Here is a 26,588-nt window from a genome sequence, read left to right as displayed (position 1 = left end):
GGAAAAAAAGCTAATTGGACATAATGTCACACCAAACTTCAAAAATGGGCTGGACAAAGTTATTGACACCCTTTCAAAATTGTGCATAAATAAGATTGTTTCAAGCATGTGATGTTCCTTTAAACTCACCTGGGGCAAGTAACAGGTGTGGGCAATATAAAAATCACACCTGGAAGCAGATAAAAAGAAGAGAAGTTCACTTATTCTTTGCATTGTGTGTCTGTGTGTGCCACACTAAGCATGAACAACAGAAAGAGGAAAAGAGAACTATCTTGAGGAAGAGGACTTGAGAACCAAAATTGTGGAAAAATATCAACAATCTCAAGGTTATAAGTCCATCACCAAAGATCTAGATTTGCCTTTGTCTACAGTGCACAAAATTATCAAGAAGTTTGCAACCCATAGCACTATAGCTACTCTCCCTAGGCATGGATGGAAGAGAAAAATTTATGAAAGGTGTCAACGCAGGATAGTCCGGATGGTGGATAAGCAGCCCCAAACAAGTTCCAAAGATATTCACGCTGTCCTGTAGGCTCAGGTAGCATCAGTTTTAGTGCAAACTATCCGTCGACATTTAAATGAAATGAAACGCTATGGCAGGAGACCTAGGAGGACCCCACTGATGACACAGAGACATAAAAAAGCAAGACTACATTTTGCCGAAATTAACTTGAGTAAGCCAAAATCCTTCTGGGAAACCGTCTTGTGGATAGATGAGACCAAGATTTTTGGTAAATCATATCATTTTACTGTTTGCTGAAAATGGAGTGAGGCCTACAAATAAAAGAACAAAGTACCTGCAGTGAAATGTGGTGGAGGTTCAATGATGTTTTGGGGCTGTTTTGCTGCCTCTGGCACTGAGTGCCTTGAATGTGTGCAAGGCATAATGAAATCTGAGGATTACCAACGGATTTTGGGTCGCACTGTACAGCCCAGTGTCAGAAAGCTGGGTTTGCACCCGAGATCTTGGGTCTTCCAGCAGGACAATTACCCCAAAAATATGTCAAAAGCACCAAGAAATGGATGGCAACAAAGTGCTGGAGAGTTCTGAAGTGGCCAGCAATGAGTCCAGATCTAACTCCCATTGAGCACATGTGGAGAGATCTTAAAATTGCGGTTGGTAAAAGGCTCCAGAAAGTTAAACAGATTTGTAAATTACTTCTATTAAAAAAATCTTAATCTTTTCAGTACTTATGAGCTGCTGAAGTTGAGTTGTTCTTTTCTAAGTGTTCTATGATAGGGATCGACCGATTATCGGTAAGGCCGATATTATCGGCCGATAATCACGATTTTGGGCATTATCGGTATCGGCAATTAATTTGCCGATAAGCCGATAATGCTCCGCCCCCGCATCGCCCCCACCGCACCGTGACCGCCCCCCCCCCAACCCGCCTTACCGCGACCGCCCCCCCGACCCACCGCACCGCGTCGCACCCCCCACCGTACTGCTGGGCGGTATACCGGTATGAACCGGATATCGTTTTTTTTCTCCCACGGTATGGATTTTTGCCCATACCGCTATACTGGTTGAGCCCCTCCCCCACCCTCCGAGTCAATAAAAAAAAATTTAAGTTACCCGTAATGGGGGTGGTCCGGGCCATCCATCCTTCCTGTAGTGTCCGGCGGCATTCCGGGTGGAGGGTGAACCGGTCCGGGCGGTCCTTCTTCTCTGGGGGTGCTCTTCTCCACTCCGGGCAGGCTCCGGCCTAGTACACTGCATAGACGCCGCTACACCGTGACGTCAGGTGCGTCGCTGTGCACGGGCGTCACTGCGCAGCGGCGTCTATGCTGCGTTACTAGGCCGGAGCCTGCCCGGAGTGGAGAAGAGGACCCCGGAGAAGAAGTACAGCCCGGACCGGTTCACCCTCCACCCGGAATGCCGCTGGACACTACAAGAAGGATGGATGGCCCGGACCACCCTGACAGGTAGGGGGAGAGAAGCGGGTTGTGGCGGCGGTGGCCCATGGCACCGCAAAAGCCACTGCAGTGCATTGATTTAAAGCGCCCGCTTTAAATCAATGATCTGCAGCGGTGTCACGGGGGGATAAATAGCCGATAACTTATATCGGAATATCGGTATAAGGTATCGGCCCTAAAAAAACGATATCGGCCGATCCCTACTCTATGATGACACCTGTCTCAAGAACTGTCCAGAGTAGAAACAAATCCCCTTAGCAAACCTCTTCTACTCTGTGCAGTTCCTGAGACAAGAAGAAATATCACCAGAGAGCACTGTTGCCAGACAGAAAAGAACAACTCAACTTCAGCAGTTGATAATTATTGGAAGGATTAATATTTTTTTTATAGAAGTAATTTACAAATCTGTTTAACTTTCTGGAGCCAGTTGATATATGTAAAAAAAAAAAAGTTTTTTTCCTGGAATACCCCTTTAACCTCTTAAGGACCCAGGACGTACAGGTAAGCCATGACGCCCTGGTACTTAAGGACCCATGACGTACCTGTATGCCCGTGGGAATTTCGGTCCCCGCCGCGACTGGGTTTCCGGGATTCCGGGTCTTACGGGTCTCCGGTGACCCGGAAAATAAGGGGGATCGGGGGTTGTTCAAGACACCCACGATCCCCCTGAAAGGATAGTAGTGAGGTGGCAGGGGTGCCACCCCTCCTATCCCTGCTATTGGTCATTAAGAAGCGACAACCAATACCAGATCGGGGGGCGAAGATTAACTTTCAGTTCCCCATTTGTGCCCACCCACAGTAGGCTGAGCAGAATGGGGAAACCGACAGGGACTGGCGCCGAACTCCACTTACCCATCAGCGGTGGAGGTCATCGGCAGCAGCAGAGGACGGCGATGCGGCTCCCTGGATCCTACAGAAGCCGTTGAGTTACCTAGCAACATCTGGGGGGCTACAGTTTGGAGACCACTATACAGTGGTCTCTAAACTGCAGCCCTCCAACTTCCAGCATGCCCAGAAAGCTTGCGGCCCAGAGACTGATTTGAGTGGCATTGGGGCCTCTCTGCCAGTGGGTCTTTCCCCTATGGACACTGGTGTCACGGCGGTGGTGGACGCCGCCCAGTGCCATGGCATTTTATGCTAGAGACGTTAGGGACCCACTCTCAATAGGTGGCCTTGACGTGGTGAGTGGGCTTGTATCTTTTGATCAAAATGTATACTAACAACCTGTTAGATTTTGAAATTATGCTGAGAAGCAATTAGATCAAAATACTAAATTGTGGATGTGCGGCCATGTCTGTTTTTTCTACCTGGATTCACATTGTGTATTATATCCCCTCCTTTTTTTTTTTCCACATGGCCTGCACTCCTCCCCACCCCCTCAGCCCAACCCTATATAAGTAGCAGGTAGCTACACAAGGCCCTTTCATTTTCTAGCAGCCTCCTAGTCTGACTGGAAGCACATGGTAAGTGAGCTTTTACACCATGTTCACACTGGTGTGGTGCTGTGCGGCGTCCATTGCTGCCGCAGCGCCGTGTCTGTGGGGGTTGAGGCCCGGAGACTGGTTTGAGTGGCATTGGGGCCGCTCTGCCAGTGGGTTGTTCCCCCTATGGCCACTGGTGTCGCGGCAGTGGTGGACGCCGCACAGTGCCACGCCATTTTATGCTAGGGACCCATTCTCAATAGGTGGCCTTGACGTGGCGAGTGGGCTTGTACCTTTTGATCAAAATGTATACTTACAACCTGTTAGTTTTTGAAATTATGCTGAGAAGCAATTAGATAAAAATACTAAATTGTGGATGTGCATGTCTGTTTTTTCTACCTGGATTCACATGCCCAGAAAGCTGTTTGATGACATGCCGTGTATGATGCGAACACCACCCCAATGCTCATGTTCATAGACAGGACAAAAATGTACGTCCTGGTGCACTAAGTACCTCCGCACCAGGACGTACATTTACGTCCATGGTCGTTAAGGAGTTAATATTTTTTTTTTTTAAATGCTGGTCATCGACGTACTCCACCAAACCAAATTAGTCCTCTGAATACATGGATCTGAAATAAAATAAAAAAAAACACAGAAAAGTGGTTATTACATTTATGGTACTCTCGCCTGGGAAGCCTCCAGCTGTTGCTTTTGGCTGTATGGGAATTATGGGAGTTGTAATTTAGCAACGGCTAGCCTCCAGTTTAGCAACAGCTGGCGTCTAACTGTTGCTAAACAACAACTCCCATGATGGGAGTTGTAATTTAGCAACAGCTGGAGGCATTTTGTTTCTAAACTGCAACTCCCATGATGGCGGGTGATAGATGCGGGAGGGTGGCTGGGTAGCTTAGCTTTACAAAAAGTTTACTTTTTAAAAATTCCTGTCAAAAGGCAAGTATGTAAGCCAAGTCTGACCTGACTTTGACTTGCGACAATTTAAAAAGGGTTTGCGACTTTTTTGCCTAATTGCGACATTCGCACTTCATAAATTCCCGGCCACTGCAAAGTAAAAACTGAAAATTTCTTAGGTAGGGCTAATTGGTTAGTAAAAAGTTGCACAAAAAGTTTGCTTAGGCGAACATGTGACTTTTTCTGTGATTTTTGTAAGCAAAAAAAGAGCTCTAAATCCCTTGATATACCTCCCCCATTGTGAATACAGAAAACACTCAGGGGAATGGACATGTTCTCATTTCTATCTGCTTATTGCTTTGTCATTGTACTGTATTTTATACCTGTCATGTTTTTGATACCTTTGTACAATTTTTTTTATACTTTGACACAATTGAACAATGCATTTTCTTCTTCTGTGAATAAAGTTTATTTAAAAAAAAAAAAACTTTTTGGAAGTAGCAACAGGATTAGTGATGCTGTCTCAAAATATGGATAGAACCTGACGGAAGTTTGAAATACTTTTAATGTAGCTGAGCTTTTAAATTGTGAAATAAAAAATCCTTAAATCCTTTAGGGATTTGTTTACTTGAAAATGAAGACGCTCTTGACAGTAAAACTGAATTTTTAAATTTTAAATTTTTTAAATTTGAATAACAAATTCTGAAAATTCTGCCTTTACAGGAATTGAAATCGATGACACTTTACACAGTAATAAAGTGTTTTTGTTTTTTATTTGAAATAAACAACAGCTTTTTAATCTGCCAAGAGAAGAAGAAGGCATTGATTTGTTTCAAGGGTTCCCAAAAATGTTCCCTTTTTGGGAGTAGCAACCACTTAGTATAGTATGCCAAGCAAAGAAGTTGTCATAAATTTTGTGGGGTTTAAATTGTTTTCCCTTTTTGGGAGTAACAACAGCTTTTTATTCTGTCAAGAGAAGAAGATGGCATGGATTTTGTCAAGGGTTCAAAAAACATTCCCTTTTTGGAAGTAGCAACAGCTTTGGTGTCCCAAAATAGTGAAGAAGAATTAGCTTTTGTATTAAAAAAACAAACAAACCCTTTTTTGGGGATCATGGCTTGTGTATGTGTAGGCCTTGTTGAAACTACCAGCAGCAGGGGTGATGGTGGACTAGATCAGCAGAAAGCGAACTGGTAAGAGTTACAGTAGCCTGCAGACAACAGGAAGTTAAACAATTTGGGTTTTTCTCAATTTGACAGGCAGCCAAGGCCTGGCTGTAGTTAGCAGCAGCAAGGGTGATGGCTGACTAGAGAGACTAGTAGTAGCCATCATACAGCAGAAAGAGGCAGACTGGTAAGAGTTTTAGTAGCCTGTGGACAGCAGGATGTTCAAAAATTAATTTGATTATAATTTTTCCAGCCCAGGCCCAGGCCTGGCTGGAAGTAGTCAAATTCTGCACAGCATGGATTGTGATACACACCAACAACTGAATGGAGTGACCCATGTTCTGTGCCACATGATTGTAAACAGCTGGGACTCATGGGAAGTGTAGCCAGCAGACAGCAGCCATTGGTACAAAATTGATGTGATGAACATTTTGTCAGCCAGGTGGTCCCGGCCTGGATGGAAGTAGTCAAATTCTGCACAGCATAGATTGTGCTGCACACCGACACTGCATACCCCACACTGCAATGCCTACCAACACCAGTCTCACTAGTGCTATGCTCTTGCTAGTGCTATGCTCCATCACATGAGCAACACTCCTCCTCGTAGCTAGTGCTCTCCTTCTGTGTAGTAGTAGTAGTAGTAGGAAGCAAAGACAGAGATGAGGAAAAAGAGCATCTAGGAAGAAAAACAAAGTAGTAGCGAAGTAAAAACTGCATGCATGTGACTTGCATCTGCATCTTTTAAAACTAGGAAAATATAATGCATGTTTCATTGAACCAGGAAAATAAATGTGCAGTGTCTTTATAAAGTTAGTGTATTATAATTGCCCACACTTTTTAGTCCGCTGATATGTTACAACCTGAAAGTGTACTGTTTTTATGATTAATCGTTGTAGATGCGAGTAAAGGTGTGATTCTGTGTTTATGGAGCTTTCCATATGTATTGCTATCATACAGGTCTGCTGTAGCACAGCTTTGCTCAGTTAAGTTCATGTTATTTTTTTTTTTTTTTTGTACGAGCCTTCAAAAAGGCTTTCTGGGCTTTTTGGTATACACAATGAGGCTTCTGTATGAATGGACAGTAGGTCACCCTATGATAAGCCCACACACAGAGGCTGGGAATGAGCACTTCTTTGCTTTTTATTCTTGTATAGCCTCTAAAGGATTTGTGCACTGCGGATGTTATAGTTAATATAACCCCTTAAGGACTCAGCATTTTTCATTTTTTGCATTTTTGTTTTTCCTCCTTAGTTTTTAAAAATAATAACCCTTTCAATTTTCCACCTAAAAATCCATATTATGGCTTATTTTTTGCGCCACAAATTCTACTTTGCTGTGACATTAGTCATTTTACCCCAAAAATCCACGGCAAAACGAAATAAAACATTATTGTGCGACAAAATTGAAGAAAAAACATCATTTTGTAAATTTTGGGGTCTACCGTTTTCATACAGTGCATTTTTTGGTAAAAATGACACCTTATCATTATTCTGTAGGTGCATACAGTTCAAATGATACCCTAATTATATAGGTTTGATTTTGCCGTACTTCTGGAAAAAATCATAACTATATGCAGGATAGTTTATACGTTAAAAAATGTCCTCTTCTGACATGGGGATGTATAAGGGCTTATTTTTGGCATCTGAAGTTTTTATCGGTAACATTTTTGTTTTGATCGGACTTTTTGATAGTTTTTTTTATAATTTTTTAATGGTATAAAAAGTGACCAGAAATATGCTTTATATTTTTATAGTTTGGACATTTACGCACGCGGCAATACCACATATGTTTATATTTATTTTTATTTAAATCGTTTTATTTTTTTAATGGGAAAAGGGGGTGATTCTGACTTTTGTTAGGGAAGGGGTTAAATCACATTTATTAACCCTTTTTTTTTTTTGCAATGTTATAGCCCTCATAGGGCGCTATAACATTGCACACACTGATTTCCTACACTGATCACTGCCATGCATTAAAGGAGTACTCTAGTGCAGAGTATTCCTGCTCTGTCCTGCCCGGGCTGCAAAATAAATGAAAATGAACCATCACTCACCTCCCTGGGTTCCCGCGGAGCGCCACTACAGCTGTTCGGTCCTCCGGTCCATCCTCTTCATACTTCCGGGTGTAACGAAGCGTCACATGGCGCTCAGCCTATCGCCGGCCGCCGCGATGTTCAGCCTCGGCCGGCGATAGGCTGAGCGCCATGTGACGCTTCGTTACACCCAGAAGTATGAAGGAGATGCACCGGAGGACCGAACAGCTGTAGTGGCGCTCCGCGGGAACCCAGGGAGGTGAGTGATGGTTCATTTTCATTTATTTTGCAGCCCGGGCAGAACGGAGCAGGAATACTCTAGAGTACTCCTTTAACATGACATTGATCAGTGTTATCGCCATTTGACTGCTCCTGCCTGGATCTCAGGCACTTAGCAGTCATTTGGCGATCAGACACACAGGAGGCAGGTAGGGATCCTCCTCTTGTCTTGCAAGCTGTTCGGGACGCTGCGATTTCACCTAACATTGCACACACTGATTTCCTAAACTGATCACTGCCATGCATTAACATGACATTGATCAGTGTTATCGCCATTTGACTGCTCCTGCCTGGATCTCATTGCACGGAGCAGCCATTCGGCGATCAGATACGCAGGAGGCAGGTAGGGATCTTCCTCTTGTCCTGCAAGCTGTTCGGGACGCTGCGATTTCACCGTAGCGGTCCCGAACAGCCCGACTGAGCTGCCGGGATGCTTTCGGTTTCACTTCAGACACGATCGGTGTTGTCCGGTATTAGCCACGGGTTGATGGCCGCTTGGACCGACCCGTGTTTCCCCGCGTTATATCACGGGAGCTGGCACAGGACGTAAAACTCGTTGAGGAGATAAGGATTCTAGCTCCAGGATAAGGATTCTGGCTCCTGTTCAGACACACTGCCTGATCTATCTCTTTCTGTATTCCTTTGATCTGATCTCTCTCTGTCTGCTGCTCTCACTGCGAAGCTGGGACCAGTTTCTGAGCTTTACCTACAGTATGTAAAACTCCCCTTCTCCTTGATGTCTTTTATTGGCATTTGAGCTAATTGACACAAACCAGCAAATCATTTGATAACCTGGGCTATCATGTGATATGATGGTCCCCCTATCCTCCTACCACTGCTCCCTGCTCCTCCCGCTTCCTCTTGGTGCTTTTCATGTATTTTCACTCTTTCACTCTCACGGGTTCACACAAACCGAGCTGGTAAAAGTTCTGCGAGCTAAGTAAAACCCGAAATTAAGCTCAAACCCAGGTTCAACGGGCTTGGTTTGCTCAACACTAGTTAGGACTTACTAGAACCAAATGCATATTAAACCATATAAAGCAAAAGAGACTTGTACCGTATATACTCGAGTATAAGCCGAGTTTTTCAGCACGATTTTTCGTGCTGAAAACACCTCCCTCGGCTTATACTCGAGTGAACTCTCCGCCCTCAGTGGTCTTCAACCTGCGGACCTCCAGATGTTTCAAAACTACAACTCCCAGCAAGCCCAGACAGCCATCGACTGTCCGGGTATGCTGGGAGTTGTAGTTTTGAAATATCTGGAGGTCCGCAGGTTGAAGACCACTGCCCGGACCTTAGTCACCATCCAGCCCCCACTCCCTCCTTTAGATTTGTACTCACCTCCGCTCGGCGGTACGTTCGGGTGAGCTGGTCCGGGCCATCTGTGCTGCAGGACCGGTGGGGAGGGATAGTCGTTCCGGGCTGTCCATCTTCACCGGGTGGGCCTCTTCTCTGCTTTGCGCCCGGCCCCGGAATAATGACGTTGCCTTAACGACAACACACAGGGACGTTGCTCATGAACGTCCCTGTGCGTCGTGAAGATGGACCCGGTGAAGATGACAGCCCGGAACGACTATCCCTCCCCACCGGACGGTCCTGCAGCACAGATGGCCCGGACCAGCTCACCCGAACGTCCCGCCGAGTGGAGGTGAGTACAAAACTAAAGGGGGAGGGGGGCTGGATGGTGACGAAGGCCCGGGCAGTGGTCTTCAACCTGCGGACCACCAGAGGTTTCAAAACTACAACTCCCAGCATGCGGGGACAGCCGATGGCTGTCCGGGCATGCTGGGAGTTATAGTTTTTGAACATCTGGAGGTCCGCAGGTTGAAGACCACTGTTAAATCAGACATTGACAAGCAGTGATGATGGGGGCGGTGTGGGATGATGACAGGGTAATGATGAAAGGGGGGATGATGAAGGGGGGGATGATGACAGGGTAATGATGAAGGGGGGATGATGACAGGGTAATGATGAAGGGGGGGATGATGACAGGGTAATGATGAAGGGGGGGATGATGACAGGGTAATGATGAAGGGAGGGATGATGACAGGGTAATGATGAAGGGGGGGATGATGACAGGTGATGATGATGAGGGTGTTAATGACGGGGGTCTGGATGATGACAGGGGGGATGATGTATTTCCCACCCTAGGCTTATACTCGAGTCAATAACTTTTCCTGGGTTTTTGGGGTGAAATTAGGGGCCTCGGCTTATATTCGGGTCGGCTTATACTCGAGTATATACGGTAATAGGAGAAGAGAGAGGTTAAGAATGGAGGGATGACACTGATGGGATAAAGTAGATTATATATTAGCTGACAGTTCCCTGTATATATTTTTATAGATACTTTTTCTATATTTTAGATTTGCCTTTTTGCCTTAAACACTATATAAATTTGATTCTAGTACTTCCTTCTGACCTCTAACACATTTCCTTTACAAAAGCTTTTCACCCTATATTATGTATGTCGGCTGATCTCATTGTGATTTCCATTAAGTAATACTAGGCCTTTTCCACCTAATGAATACTTTATTTATTTAATCAATACTTTGTTTCCTAGGTATCTATTTGGCACCAACATTTTTTTTTGTCGTTTTTAGGGCTTGCAGAATAAATATTGCATTAGTTTTATTCTGTGGGCAAGTACAATTACAGTAATACCAAATTCATACAGTTTATTTATTTAAATTATTTGTTATTTGCAAGCCATATTCTCAGAGGTATAATATTTATATTTTTCCATGGATTGAGTTGAATAGGGACTTTTTTTTTAGTTGATTTTATTATTGATAAAATTAAGCTTATGGATTGCTTTCATTCCATATTTTGGGAATTGACAAAAAACAGCAATTTTGTAATTATTTTGTAGTGTTTTTTTTTTTTTCGTTGACCTTAACAATGTGGATTTAAATGTGTTATCCAGCATAACCTTTTTTCCCCTAATTTGCCAAGTCTGTGTGATAAAAAAAAAAAAACCCTTACATAAACTTGCATTGTGAAAAAACAAAACAAAAAAATAACCCTTACCTTGTTCATTCCCCCGTAACTTCCGGGATCATGGCACCCAGACTCTGGTGAACTTCACATCCTGGAGCTGCAGACTGTACATCATATTGGTGCTCAGACTATGGGGGAGATTTATCAAAACATGTGTAGGGGAAGAGTTACACAGTTGCCTATAGCAACCAGATTGCTTGTTAAACTTTTTTAAAAGACCTCTGAAAAAAAAAAAATCTGATTTGTAGCAATGGGCAACTGCACTACTCTTCCCCTATGCAGGCTTTGATAAATCTCCCCCTATGATACCAGGGGCTTTGTGGGAGTGGGGGGCTTTGAGTTGAGGCTTTTTTTAAAATGCTATCACACAGTCTGAACATATTAGTGTAAAAAAAAGTTTTTGTTGATAGTTCCTTTAACCACTTAAAGGACTGAGGGCGTACCTGTACACCCTTGGCGTTTCCGTTCACCGCTAGTTACTGGGAGGTGAATGTAACGGGATGCCTGCTGAAATCGTTCAGCAGGCATCCAGTGACAATGCCTGGGGAGGGTCAATTCTGACAGGTGACTCATGGCTTTTCTGGACCAATCGGGTCTCCAGTGACCTGGAAAAAAAAAGGTGATTGGTGTCGGCACTTCGGCTGTCCGTGTAAGCTGGGAGTTAGCTGGAGGCACACCGGTTAGGAAACACAAAATTAGGGTCTTTTACCTAAATCAGTGTTTCCCAACCTGTATGCCTCCAGCTGTTGCAAAAATACAAATCCCAGCATGTAATGACAAACTGTGCATGCTGGGAGTTGTAGTTGTGCAACAGCTGGATGCACACTGGTGGGGAAACACTGAGTTAGCCTGTTACCTAACTTAGTGTTTCCCCACCAGTGTGCTCCAGATGTTGCAAAACTACAACTCCCTGCACAGTCTGTGCATGCTGGGAGTTGTACTTTTGCAACAGCTGGAGGTTTGCGCACCCCCCCCCCCCCATGTGAATGTAAAAGGAACATTCACATGAGTGGGAGTTTACAGTGAGTTTCCAGCTGGCAGTTTGAGCAGTCGCAAGGTTTTCACCACAGCTCAAACTCCCAGCAGGAAACTCACTGTAAAGCCTTGCCCATGTGAATGTACCCTAAACACACTAAACTACACTACTGCACACAAAATAAAGAGTAAAACACTACATATACACACCCTTACAGCTGGAGGCATGCTGTTTAGGAAAGACTGCCGTAGGGTATTTTTGGTTGGGTCGGAGGCAAGTGCCATGTTTGCATTCGGGTCCGCCCCTGTGCAAATTCCTAATTTAGGCCTCAAATGCGCATAGCGCTCTCTCACGCCGTAGCTCTGTCGTATTTAAGGACAACAGCTTAGTGCCACATATGGGGTATTTCCATATAATTTTTTAATTATATATATAATTATAAAAAGGAAAAGTTGGGGGCTACACCAGCATGTTAGTATGAAAAAATTACTTCTCAAAAAGGAGAAAAAGACCCTGAAAATTTGTTACGCAATTTCTTTGGAAATTCCCCATATTGAGTACGAAAATACCCCATATGTGTAGGTAAAGTGCTCTGCCGGCGAACAACAAAGCTCAGGAGTGAGAGAGCACCATGTACATTTGAGGCCTAAATTGGTGATTTGAATTGGAGTGGCTAATAGTTGCAGCAGTTCTGATGTAAACGCTAAAAAGAAAACACCCATGTGTGACCCTATTTTGGAAACTACACCCTCAAGGAACTTAACAAGGGGTACAGTGAGCATTTACACCCCACAGGTATCTGACCGATTTTTGGAACAGTGGGACAAAAAAATGAAAAATGTACTTTTTCATTTTTACAGACAATTTTAGCAAAAAGTCATCAAACACCTGTGGGGTGTAAATGCTCACTTATTACGTTCCTTGAAGGGAGTAGTTTCCTAAATAGTGTGCCATGTGCTTTTCTTTTTTTTTTTTTTTGCTATTCTGGCACCCTGTGGGCTTTCTAAATGCGACATGCCCCTCAAAAACCTTTTCAGCAAAATTTGCTCTCCAAAAGCCAAATTTTGCTTCCTCTCTTCTGAGCCATGCTCCTTGTACCCCTTACTACATTCCTTAAGGGGTGTAGTTTCCCCAAATTTTGTGACATGTTTTTTTTCCTGTTCTGGCTCCCTGGGGGCTTCCTTGAAAACCATTACAGCAAAATTTCCTCTACAAAATCCAAAAGTTGTTCCTTCCCTCCTGAGCCATGTTGTGTGCCCACTGAGCATTTTACATCTACATATGTCCATACTTGAGAGAAATTGGGTTACAAATTTTGTGGGGGCTTTACCCTTTACCCCTTGTAGAAATTAAAAAAATGGGGCCACAATAACATGTTAGTGTAAAAAAAATTGAGATTTTGAGTTTTCTCCTCCACTTTGCTGCTATTCCTGTGAAACACCTAAAAGGATAACAAACCTTTCTGAGTGTCATTTTGAATACTTTGAGGGGTGCAGTTTCTATTATGAAGTAATTTAACAGGGATTTCTTACAGAAAGGCCCCTCAAATCTACTTCAAACTCAACTGGTAGAAGAAAAAAATCAGATTTTTTTTATTTTTTATGAAAATTTTGAAAATTGTAGCTATACTTTGAACTTTGTATTCAAACAGTAAAAACTTGTCAACTTCATGAAGCCAATATAAAGAAGACAAATTGTATATGTGAATCAATATATACACTGCTCAAAAATAAATAAAGGGAACACAAAGATAACACATCCTAGATCTGAATGAATGAACTAATTGAAATACTTTCGTCTTTACATGGCTGAATGTGCTGACAACAAAATCACACAAAAATTATCAATGGAAATCAAATTTATCAACCCACAGAGTCTGGTTATGGAGTCACAATCAAAATGGAAAACCACACTACAGGCTGATCCAACTTTGATGTAATGTCCTTAAAACAAGTCAAAATGAGGCTCAGTAGTGTGTGTGGCCTCCATGTGCCCGTATGACCTCCCTACAATGCCTTGGCATGCTACTGATGAGGTGGCTGATAGTGTCCTGAGAGATGTCCTCCCAGACTTGGACTAAGGCATCCGCCAACTCCTGGACAGTCTGTGGTGCAACGTGGCGTTGGTGGATGGAGAGAGACATGATGTCCCAGATGTGCTCAATCGGATTCAGGTCTGGGGAACGGGTGGGCCAGTCCATAGTCTCAATGCCTTCCTCTTGCAGGAACTGCTGACACAGTACAGCCACATGAGGTCTAGCATTGTCTTGCATTAGAAGGGACCCAGGGCAAACCGCACCAGCATATGGTCTCACACAGGGTCTGAGAATCTCATCTAGGTACCTAATGGCAGTCAGGCTACCTCTGGGAAGCACGTGGAGAGCTGTGCAGTCCCCCAAAGGAATGCCACCCCACACCATTACAAAATGCCACTCCACACCAACAAACCAGTCATGCTGGAGGATGTTGCAGGTAGCAGAACGTTCTCCACATTCTGTCACGTCTGTCACATGTGCTCAATGTGAACCTGCTTTCATCTGTTGCTTTATTTATACGCAAGGAAGATAATGTAACGTGATCTCTCAAAAATAAAAATATGAGGACCGCGGGTTAAAAGAAATTTTAACAAGTAAGATCCTCAGAGGCCGACACAATAAATACCTTTATTATTCATTAATATTTGGAAGATAGGAATATCGTTGCACAAATATGACCTCAACAATTAAATATATAAAAATAGATATACAATTAATTAAAATATAGAAATATAAAATACAATGGAATAAACAGATCAATATGATGTCATTATACCATACTAAGTCACAGTAATACCTAAATTTGTTCACTAGATGGGAGCATACTGCCCTAGTTCACAACTGTATTCAAAATTGACCACAAGATGGCAGCATAGATATCAACGGTATATAGCATATATGCAGTTGGTATACATAAGAAATTAGTATATTAAATACAATATATGTTAATACATGCAACAGTGATTTTCCCGCTTAGAGATATTATGAATGAAACTTTGTCTTGATAAATGATAACATATAAATTATTGATGGCTATGGAGAGGGGAATGCCCCTTACTAATTCTATAATTTGGGGCTATTTCTTTTGGAAAATATGAATCACAAGTACAATTAAAGTTATTCTGTTCAGATAAATTTCAGTGTCTGCAGATTCACTAAAGTTATACCTGGACAGAAATCTATAAATTCATCCACAAGTTATGGGTAGGAAAATATAAATTACCTTAAGTACAAACTCTGCCTGCTATAGAATAGCCAACAATAATCAAAAGATATTAAAGTTCTTTTATAGTTACCACAAAGTAGAAATGCCAGAGAGTCAAGCAAGTTGGATAGGATCAGCCTGCTCATTCAGCAGTCACAGAAAGATAATCCAGGATGCTCTCCAAAGAAGGAACCAAGGATGATCCCCCCTCGCCTCACCACTACAGTTTAAACAAGGCTCCCTTATCTTGATCAGATAAGAAATTAACCAATCACGTCTCTAGATCAAAAATGTGCTATGCCCTTGTCTCACCCAGATGTAACTATTTCACTGACCAGAGAGGGCACTCCATGAGTTGCTAAATTATTTTCTCAAAAATTTGCAGCCATTAGCTAAGATATAGATATATCATGTCAAGTCATCTCTCCAACTTAATACCAATAAATACAGTTAGCTGGATTATATTTTGACATATAGAATAAATTCACAACAGACATCTTGGGATTTTCCCAAGTCTTCAATCTGAATTTGACATTAATGGTTCCTCCCGAGTTTAGCTAATCAATAGATTCTCAGTTTTGTCTAGACAGTTATAAATCTATTAGATAAGACATAACTGTAGACTCTATTCATGGGACGAAATAAAACCACCAGATTACATACATACTAACTTATAGATGCAGGAAAACTAAATAGATTACGAATGGTATACTGACCACATAACATAAACATGCTGCTACTTACTACTACTAATGATAGATATTGCATATCTAACTACTATCAAGAATATAAGGAAAAGTATTTTCCTCTCTCTCTCTCTCTCTCTCTCTCTCTCTCTCTCTATATATATATATATATATATATATACAGTGGTCCCTCAACATAGAATGGTAATTCGTTCTAAATGACCCATCGTTTGTCGAATCCATCGTATGTTGAGGGATCCGTGCAATGTAAAGTATAGGAAGCTGTACTCACCTGTCCCCGCCGCTCCGCACCAGGTCCTCACCGCTCCCGCTGTTGTTCCAGGGGCTCCCGATGCTGTCCCGCTGCTCCGGTGTCTTCTTCGCGATCCTCCGGTGTCTTGCGCATCTTCTGCAGGGTCCGGGCCTCGCTTTCAGGTGACGTTATTACGCTGCTGCGCCGACGCGGCGTGCGTAGTGACGTAATAACGACGCCGGAAAGCAAGGCCCGGACCCTGGAGAAGATGCGCAAGGCACCGGAGGATCGTGAAGTGGACCCGGAGCAGCGGGGATAGGTAAGTGAACCTGCTGGGGCACATTACACTGCTATCCGACAGCAGCTTAAGCATTTTGCGCTGTCGGATAGCAGTTAATGCGATGGCCCCGACATATAAAAGCATCGTATGTCGATGCTAACATCGACATGCGATGGCCTCTGAGAGGCCATCGTATGTCGATTTTATCATATGTCGGGGCCATCGTAGGTCGGGGGGTTACTGTATACTGCTGAGCTGAAAGTGACCTGAATTACAATGCCCTTATCTGAGCCATAAAATGGTTTATAACACAGACAAAGGTTTTACACTTGCACACACCATTTGAAATTCTGGAATTTAAGACTAAGAATTAACTTTACACAACATGGAATTTTGGCTTGAACAATTAAGATGGACGCCACACAGTATGATTGTCTGAAATAATTCTGGCCCATATAGTCTGACACATCTGTGAAGAGCACAGGGCACCAGTGGTGAATTTGCCAATCTTGGTGTTCTCTGGGAAATGCCAAACGTCCTCCACGGTGTAGGGCTGTAAGCACTACCCCCCCACCTGTGGACGTCAGGCCAAATGGTGGAGGTAGCGATCCTGCTGCTGGGTTGTTGCCCTCCTACGGCCATCTCCACGTCTACTGATGTACTGGCCTGTCTCCTGATAGCGCCTCCATGCTCTGGACACTACGCTGACAGACACAGCAAACCTTCTTACCACAGCTCACATTGATGTGCCAACCTGGATGAGCTGCACTACCTGAGTCACTTGTGTGGGTTGTAGAGTCTGTCTCATGCTACCACAAGAGTGAAATCACCACCAGCATTCAAAAGTGACCAAAACATAAGCCAGGAAGCATAGGGACTGAGAAGTGGTCTGTGGTCAACACCTGCAGAACCACTCCTTTATTTGGGTGTATTGCTAATTGCCTATAATTTCCACCTGTTGTCTGTTCCATTTGCACAACAGCATGTGAAATTGATTGTCAATCCGTGTTGCTTCCTGAGTGGACAGTGTGATTTCACAGAAGTGTGATTGACTTGGAGTTACATTGTGTTGTTTAAGTGTTCCTTTTATTTTTTTGAGCAGTGTAGTTTATTTGGCATGTCCATTTCCTTTACAAACAGAGAGTTTCAAAATTTAAGTTGAGTTAGAAAAATGCTAAATTTTCACCATGAAATTATGCTAGTAATAACACAAATTTACCACTTATCTTAAATTAGCATATGTCAAGAAAAAACTGAGCAGGAACAAATCCCCATAGCAAACCTATCCTGCTCTGGACAGTTCCTGACATGGACAGAGGTGTCAGCAGAGATCACTGTGGTCAGACAGAAAGGAAATTCAAAAAGAAAAGAACTTCCTTTGTAGCATACAGCAGCTGATAAGTACTGGAAGGATTAATATTTTTTTATAGAAGTCATTTACAAATCTGTTTTACTCTGGCACCAATTGATTTAAAAAAAAATATGTTTTTCACCGGAGTACCCCTTCAAAGTCAAAATGGGCTTGGACCTCAAGGGGTTTAACAACATGGTAATTTTAAAGCTGAGGTTGTTCATTTGTTTACAAAGTGGTAAAATGATTATATTAAATGGCACATCCAGCTGCAACAGACATACAGTAACATTCAGATATAATACATTAAGGATATTTAAGGGCTCAAAAATGAACATTTTACTTTTTGAAAACAACTCAAATTGTCTTTTTTTCCATTCATTTATATTAAATTTAAAGAGAAAATAGCTCTTTATTCTCACACTGTCTAATTGTATAGCAGTAATTTCCATAGGCATAAAATCAGGTATAAGGATTTTTCCTACATGCCAAAATAAGTCTATATTTTTCATGATTTGGGGTGTAATTCAGGAGGTAAACGTCCTAAAACAAACAACTGTTTTGGGGCTATACCTTTTGCTGTAGCTAAAAATAAAATAAAAAGTGCCACAAAATGTACCAAATGCAAAACAAACACTGGAAAAAAATTGCCTGTAAAAAAACAGATACTTATCTAGGTTTAAAATGAGATTGTTTATGATTTACTGCTAATTTGCCTTGGATTAATGGCAAAATCTAATTATCTAATAAGGGCTTACAGAGCTTGCTATCACTAAACTGGTACCCACCCCCACTGGGGCTCAAAATCTAAATTCCAAATTCACCTATCATATTCTAATAAATATTAGTAAATATTGTGAATGGGTCCTTATAGTTAGAATAGCCAGGTGTTTTTTAACTGCTTTGACAACTGCATCATCCAGTGCACAGCTACGTTTATCCATGCCTAATGTCACATTGGTTAAATACACCTGAGTTTTTGAAAGGTTCTAGAACTGCTTCTGTGGAACACAACTGGAAAAAGCTTGGAAAAATATGACATTCAACTAAACTACAAATAAAATTGGGTTGACAAAACTGGCCCAATGAGCTAAAAACAAATGCTTTGTAATGATCTAAAAGTAATACATATGTATGTAACCTAACACCTGTAGATGGATACATTGCAGTCATTAAAATATACTCACCATCAAAGGCTGCCAGGGCTTCAGTAGTGCAGAGATTGTTATGTGTAACCAATAAAGCTTGTTTAAACTTGAGATTTGTTTCCCTATGAGAGCAAAAGAAAAAAAAATAATATGGTTATTATCAGACGATACACATACATGATCCTTTAGGGAAAAGCAGTTCACATATAACCAATGTACAGGGTGGGCCATTTATATGGATACACCTTAATAAAATGGGAATGGTTGGCAATATTAACTTCCTGTTTGTGGCACATTAGTATATGTGAGGGGGGCAACTTTTCAAGATGGGTGGTTACCATGGCGGCCATTTTGAAATCGGCCATTTTGAATCCAACTTTTGTTTTTTTCAATAGGAAGAGGGTCATGTGACACATCAAACTTATTGGGAATTTCACAAGAAAATAAATGATGTGCTTGGTTTTAACGTAACTTTATTCTTTCATGAGTTATTTACAAGTTTCTGACCACTTATAAAATGTGTTCAATGTGCTGCCCATTGTGTTGGATTGTCAATGCAACCCTCTTCTCCCAACTCTTCACACACTGATAGCAACACCGCAGGAGAAATGCTAGCACAGGCTTCCAGTATCTGTAGTTTCAGGTGCTGCAGAATGGGCAAAACAAAAATTGGAACAGGACCCTCAGTTTACGCAGAAGATTTTGTTCAGTGATGAGGAAAACTTTTATGTGAATGGTGAAGTTAACAAACAAAACCACCGCTATTGACACTAACCCACATTGGATAGATCCCTCCAAGACGGTTGGAACACAAAAATTGATGGCATGGTGTGGTACATGGGGTACAAAGATAGTGGGGCCATTCTTCATCAATGGAAACCTCAAGGCCACTGGATATGCGAAATTGCTACATGATGATGTGTTTCCCTCTTTATGCACTGAAGATGGCACATTCCCTGAGTTTTTCCAGCAAGATGGTGCACCGCCACATTATGGGTGTCAGGTTCGAGCATTCCTAGATGAACAGTTTCCTGGAAAGTGGATTGGTTGTCGTGGGCCAGTTGAATGTTCCCCAAGGTCTCCCGATCTGACCCCCTTAGACTTTTATATTTGGGTTCATCTGAAGGCAATTGTCTATGCTGAGAGGATACGAGATGTGCAGCACCTGAAACTATGGATACTGGAAGCCTGGGCTAGTATTTCTCCTGTGGTGTTGCTATCAGTGTGTGAAGAGTGGGAGAATAGGGTTGCATTGACAATCCAACACAATGGGCAGCACATTGGACACATTTTATAAGTGGTCAGAAACTTGTAAATAACTCATGAAAGAATAAAGCTACGTTAAAACCAAGCACATCATTGTTTTCTTGTGAAATTCCCAATAAGTTTGATGTGTCACATGACCCTCTTCCTATTGAAAAAACAAAAGTTGGATTCAAAATGGCCGACTTCAAAATGGCCGCCATGGTCACCACCCATCTTGAAAAGTTTCTCCCCTCACATATACTAATGTGCCACAAACAGGAAGTTAATATCACCAACCATTCCCATTTTATTAAGGTGTATCCATATAAATGGCCCACCCTGTAGTATGTTAGTAGCCATAAAAAAGATGAAAGCAAAATCCATCACCGCAGTCACAGATTAGAACGCTTCTTTATTGGAATATTAAGGTTAACACGCTACACAACACAGACCATGGAGTGACGCGTTTTGGTGCCTTGGTCGTACTACAAACACTTAGGATCCCTCTGGCCTATATAGTGGAGAACTCAACTATGTAACACCTGAGCAGAGCAAGTAGAGTCCCCGCCTACACAGAGAAGGACTTACAAAAAATATTTACCTCAGTGCATTTTGAAAATAGTATAAAGTGGTTGGGAAGCTACACACTAATTTAAAATTAGGTTTGTCTAAACCTTGCCGAGGTACTGAGAGGCACTGTACCCGTAGTGCCTAATAACAGTAACTAGCAATAGACGAATCAGACCTCAAGGCAAGGATGGCTAAGTTATGTATAAGGTTGATATTAATGATAAAGTTAAAGGACAGCTGAGGGATGTGGCTGCTAAAATAGCTGCTTTATTATTTATACAATAAATCATGCAATATTGAATGTAACCAAATTCCCAAGCAAGGCCCATTCTATGGAGATGGTATACTAGGTGGTATGGTAACAATAATGCATATATACATTAAAATAGGAAATAAGGTATAAAATATAACATAAAATTGCCACTTCAGATAGGGTTATAGCAGTCTTTTTGAAGTAACATTGTCTTTTTGAAGTGGCATTTTTATGTTATGAAATAAGATAGGGTTATAGCATAAAATATAACATTAAAATGCCACTTAAAAAAGACTACTATAACCCTATCTGAAGTGGCCTTTTTATGTTTTATTTTATGCTATAACCCTATATTTTTTCATATTTTTATACCTAGTATTATGATTATATGTATTATTGTTACCATACCACTTAGTATACCATCTCCATAGCAAGGGCCCTGCTTGGGAATTTGTTTACATCCCAGCCACATCCCTCAGTTGTCCTTTAACTTTATCATTAACCCCTCAACGACTCAGCGTTTTTCCGTTTTTGCATTTTCATTTTTTCCTCATCACCTAAAAATCATAACGCTTTCAATTTTGCACATAAAATTCCATATGACGGCTTATTTTTTGCACCACCAATTCTACTTTGCAGTGACATTAGTCATTTTAACAAAAATCCACGGCAAAACGGAAAAAAAATTCATTGTGCGACAAAATTGAAGTAAAAAATGTCATTTTGTAACTTTTGAGTCTTCCATTTCTACGCAGTGCATTTTTCGGTAAAAATTACACCTTAACTTTATTCTGTAGGTCCATACGGTAAAAATAATACCCTACTTATATAGGTTTGATTTTGTCGTACTTCTGAAAAAATTCATAACTACATGCAGGAAAATGTATACGTTTAAAATTGTCATGTTCTGAACCCTATAACTTTTTTTTTTTCTGCGTACGGGCCGGTATGAGGGCTCATTTTGATCTGTAGTTTTTATCGGTACTATTTTGGTTTTGATCAGACTTTTTGATCACTTTTTATTCATTTTTTTAATGGTATAAAAAGTGACCAAAAATACAATTTTCTTTACGTGTACACCATTGACCGTGCGGTTTAATTAACAATATATTTTTATAGTTCGGACAATTACGCACACGGCGATACCACAAATGTTTATTTTTATTTACACGGTTTTATTTTTTTAATGGGAAAAGGGGGGTGATTCAAACTTTTATTAGGGAAGGGGTTAAATGATCTTTATTAACACTTTTTTTTTGCAATGTTATAGCTCCCATAGGTGACTATAACATTACATACACTGATCTTTTAGACATGTATTAACATGCCTGTGATCAGTGTTATCAGCGCTTGACTGCTCCTGCCTGGATCTCAGGCACGGAGCAGTCATTCGCCGATCGGACACAGAGGAGGCAGGTAGGGTCCCTCCCGGGGTCCTGTAAGCTGTTCAGGACGTCGCGATTTCACCACGACGGTCCCGAACAGCCAGACTGAGCAGCCGGGATAGTTTCACTTTTGCTTCAGACCAGAGCTGATCGCCGCGTCTGAAGGGTTAATACAGGGCATCACCGCGATTGGTGATGTCCTGTATTAGCCGCGGGTCCTGGCCGTTGATGGGCGCCGGGACCGCCGCGATATGCCAGTTCACAAACAGCTAGCCACAGTGTTATGGTAATCTCACAACATAGCCATTTAACCCCAAGACAAGCGCAGATCCTTCCTAAGTATGTCCATTACTGTCTGCCAGGTACATACTAAAATCACCTTATGGTGGATAACCCCTTTAAATTGCCAGGTGGGCCAAATTTAAAGGTGTACTCTGGTGGAAAACTTTTTTTTTTAATGAACTGGTGCCAGAAAGTTAAACCGATTTGTAAATTACTTCTATAAAAAAATCTTAATCCTTTCAGTACTTTTAAGCAGCTGTTTGCTACAGAGGAATTTCTTTTTTGTGTTGTCCACAGTGCTCTCTGCTGACACCTTGTCAGGATGACTCTGCTGACACCTTGTCAGGATCCAGAGAGGCGATGGCGCGGGTCGTACTGGAGGATCGGTTCTCAGTAGTTACTTGTGTTCACCAGAGCCCGCCGCAAAGCGGGATGGACTTGCTGCGGCGGTAACAACCAGGTCGTGTCCCCCAGTAGCGACTCGACCTCTCTGGCAGCTGAGACTGGCGCGGTACACAAAGTCTAGACAGAGGCGAGGTCAGACGTAGCAGAAGGACAAGGCAGGCGGCAATGGTTCGTAGTCAGGGGCAACAGCATAAGATCTGGATACACAGGCAAGGGAACACACTAAACGCTTTCTCAGGGCACAAGGCATCAAGATCCGGCAAGGACAGGAAGGGGAAGTGGGTTAGGAACTGATTGGACCAGGCAACAATTAATGGTGCACTGGCACTTTAAATCTAAAAGAGACCCAGTGTGCGCTCGCCCTACACAGAGCAGCGCTCCCGGTCAGCGAGTCTGACCGGGGCGCTGCAAACATGAACAGAACGCCGCGAGCGCTCCGGGGGAGGAGCGGGACCCGGAGCGCTCGGCGTTACACACCTGATGTCTGTATCAGGAACTGTGCAGAGCAGGAGAAAATCCCCATAGCAAACCTATGCTACTATGGACAGTTCCTGACATGGACAGAGGTGTCAGCAGAGAGCACTGTGGACAACACAAAAAAGAAATTCTAAAAGTAAAGAATTTCCTCTGTAGCATACAGCTGCTAAAAAGTACTAAAAGGATTAAGATTTCTTAACAGAAGTAATTTACAAATCTGTTTAACTTTCTGGCACCAGTTCATTTAAAAAAAAAAAATTCCACCGGAGTACCCCTTTAAGAAAAAACTACTAAAGGTGGGTGTTCCCTATTATTAAGCAGAGCGCCATTTTCAAGCAATATGGGGAAGAAAAAGGATCTCTCTGCTGCCAAAAAGAGTGAAATAGTTCAATGCCTTGCCTTGCCAAGCATGATCATCGCACTATTAAAAGATTTGTGGCTGCAGGTAAAGGCACAATGAGGAAGATTTCTGCCAGAGCCATGCATCGGATCAAGAGAGCAACTGCTAAAATACCATTACATAGCAGCAAACAGATATTTGAAGCTCACCCCAAGAATGACTTTAGAAATGCAGGAACAGGATTTTATTCCAAGTAGCAGCATACAGGTAACAGGGAACTGAAAGTCTTCAAGCGGGGAGGACAAAGACCATAGCCACGGTCAGAAGCGGAGGCACACCACTGAGCAACAACTAGTTTCACGTCATGCCGATGCTTCTTCCGGTTGCAGGTGTACACTTTCTGTTCCCTGTTACCTGTACGCTGCTACTTGGAATAAAATCCTGTTCCTGCATTTCTAAAGTCATTCTTGGGGTGAGCGCCACTTATTTCTACCACTTCTATAATTGGTTGTCCTTCGCTTGCATTACATAGTGAGCACCCCCGGCTACAAGAGACTTAATAGCAGCGGTCCATTCATTACAGGTGTGGTCTCCTCCCGTATACACTGTTATAGGCAGTACTGCAGTGCCTGGTGAATTTCTGCTTTCTTTACAAGATATTTGAAGCAGTTGGTGCCTCTGGAGTACCACGGACATCAAGGTGTAGAGTCCTCCATAAACCTTCTATTCGGCCACCACTAAACAATGCTCACAAGCAGAAACGGCTGCATTTGGCAGAAAAATACATGAAGACTAATATTCAAACAGTCCTGTTCACTGATGAGTGCCATTCAACCCTGGATGGTCCAGATGGATGGTTGGTGGATGGCCACTCTGTTCCAACAAGGCAGTGGTGGAGTCATGTTTTGGTCTGGAATCTTGGAATGACAGCTGGTTGGCTCCTTTAGGGTCGCCGAAGGTGTAAAGATGGCCTCTGCAAAGTATATGTAGTTGCTGACTGACCACTTTCTTCCTTGCTACAGTGCTTCCTTGGAACTGTGCTTTCCGTAATAAAATCATCTTCATGTATGACAATGCACCATCTCATGCTGCAAAGAATACCTCTGGCTGCTATGGGGATAAAAGGAGAGAAAGTCATGGTGTGGCCTCCATCCTCCCCTGACCTCAATCCTATTGAGAACCCTTGGAGCATCTTCAAGCAAAAGATCTAGGAGGGTGGGAGGCAGTTTACATCCAAACAGCAGCTCTGGGAAGCTATTCTGACATCTTGCAAACAAATTCAAGCAGAAACTGTCCAAAAACTCACAAGTTCAATGCATGCAAGATTTGTGAAGTTGCTATCAAATAAGGGGTCCTTTGTTAAAACTCTGGCAACTGAAATTTAATGTGGATAAGTACAGGATAATGCACCTGTGGTGTTAAAACCCAAGGGCAGAATATAGAATATTTGACACAGTCCTGACCTCAGTATCTGAGGAAAGGGATTTAGGAGTAATTATTTCAGAAGACTTAAAGGTAGGAAGACAATGTAATAGAGCAGCAGGGAATTCTAGCAGAATGCTTGGATGTATAGGGAGAAGTAAAAGCAATAGAAAGATAGAAGTGCTCATGCCGCTGTACAGAACACTGGCGAGGCCTAACTTGGAGTATTGTGCACAGTACAGGAGGCCGTATCTCCAGAAGGATATAGATACTCTAGAGAGTTCAGAGAAGAGCTACTAAACTAGTACATGGATTGCAGGATAAAACTTACCAGGAAAGGTTAAATGACGTTAACATGTATAGCTTGGAAGAAAGAAGAGACAGAGGGTATATGATAGAGACTTTTAAATTCATAAAGGAAATCAACACGGCAAAGGAAGAGAGCATATTTATAAGAAGAAAAACTACCACAAGAGGACATACCGTATTTATCGGGGTATACCACGCACCGGCCTATAACACGCACCCTCATTTTACCAAGGATATTTGGGTAAAAAAAGTTTTTTACCCAAATATCCATGGTAAAATGAGGGTGCGTGTGTGCGCGTGTATACCCCGATATACCCCCAGGAAAGGCAGGGGGAGAGAGGCCGTCGCTGCCCGCTTCTCTCCCCCTGCCTTTCCTGGGGTCTAGAGCGCTGCTGTCGGCCCTTCTCACTCCCTGGTTATCGGCGCCGCTGCCCGTTCTGTCCCCCTGACTATCGGTGCTGGCGCCGACAGCCAGGGAGAGAGAAGGGGCAGCGGAACCCATTGCCTCCCCCCATCTCCGGTGGTATAATTACCTGAGTCGGGTCCGCGCTGCTGCAGACCTCCGGCGTGCGTCCCCTGCGTCGTTGCTATGCACGGCGCGGCGCACTGATGTCATGCGCCGCGCCGTTCAGCGCATAGCAACGACGCCGGGGACGCACGCCGGAGGCCTGCAGCAGCGCGGACCCGACTCAGGTAATTATGCCACCGGGGATGGGGGGAGGCAACGGGGCAGCGGCGCCGGCAATGGGTGCCGCTGCCCCTTCTCTCCCCCTGGCTGTCGGCGCCGCTTCTCTCCCCCTGGCTATCGGCGCCGGCACCGATAGTCAGGGGGACAGAACGGGCAGCGGCGCCGATAACCAGGGGGTGAGAAGGGCCGACAGCAGCGCTCTAGACCCCAGGAAAGGAAGGGGGAGAGAAGCGGGCAGCGACGGCCTCTCTCCCCCTGCCTTTCCTGGGGGTGTATCGGCGTATAGCACGCACACAGACTTTAGGCAAAAAATTTTAGCCTAAAAAGTGCGTGTTATACGCCGATAAATACGGTTCTAAATTAGAGGGGCATAGGTTTATGCAGCAATATCAGGAAGTATTACTTTACTGAGAGAGTAGTGGATGCATGGAATAGCCTTCCTGCAGAAGTGGTAGCTGCAAATACAGTGAAGAAGTTTAAGCATGCATGGGATAAGCATAAGGCTATCCTTCATATAAGATAGGGCCAGGGACTATTCATAGTATTCAGATTATT

At 42.9% G+C, this 26,588-nt stretch overlaps 1 protein-coding gene across 1 annotated transcript in view; it reads right to left on the bottom strand.

Annotated features, from left to right (window-relative positions):
- ATP8B3 (ATPase phospholipid transporting 8B3) overlaps window positions 1-26,588 on the bottom strand; it is a 1,029,241-nt gene that overhangs the window by 605,153 nt on the left and 397,500 nt on the right. The window contains exon 10 of the mRNA XM_056572418.1: window positions 18,697-18,779. Coding sequence (XP_056428393.1) covers window positions 18,697-18,779 — 83 coding nt within the window. The remainder of the gene's footprint in view (window positions 1-18,696; window positions 18,780-26,588) is intronic.

The sequence above is a fragment of the Hyla sarda genome, chromosome 1 (genome assembly GCF_029499605.1).
Source record: "Hyla sarda isolate aHylSar1 chromosome 1, aHylSar1.hap1, whole genome shotgun sequence".
NCBI lineage: Eukaryota > Metazoa > Chordata > Amphibia > Anura > Hylidae > Hyla > Hyla sarda.
Note: the sequence above shows the minus strand (reverse complement) of the source record. Positions and strands in the feature narration are given on the sequence as shown.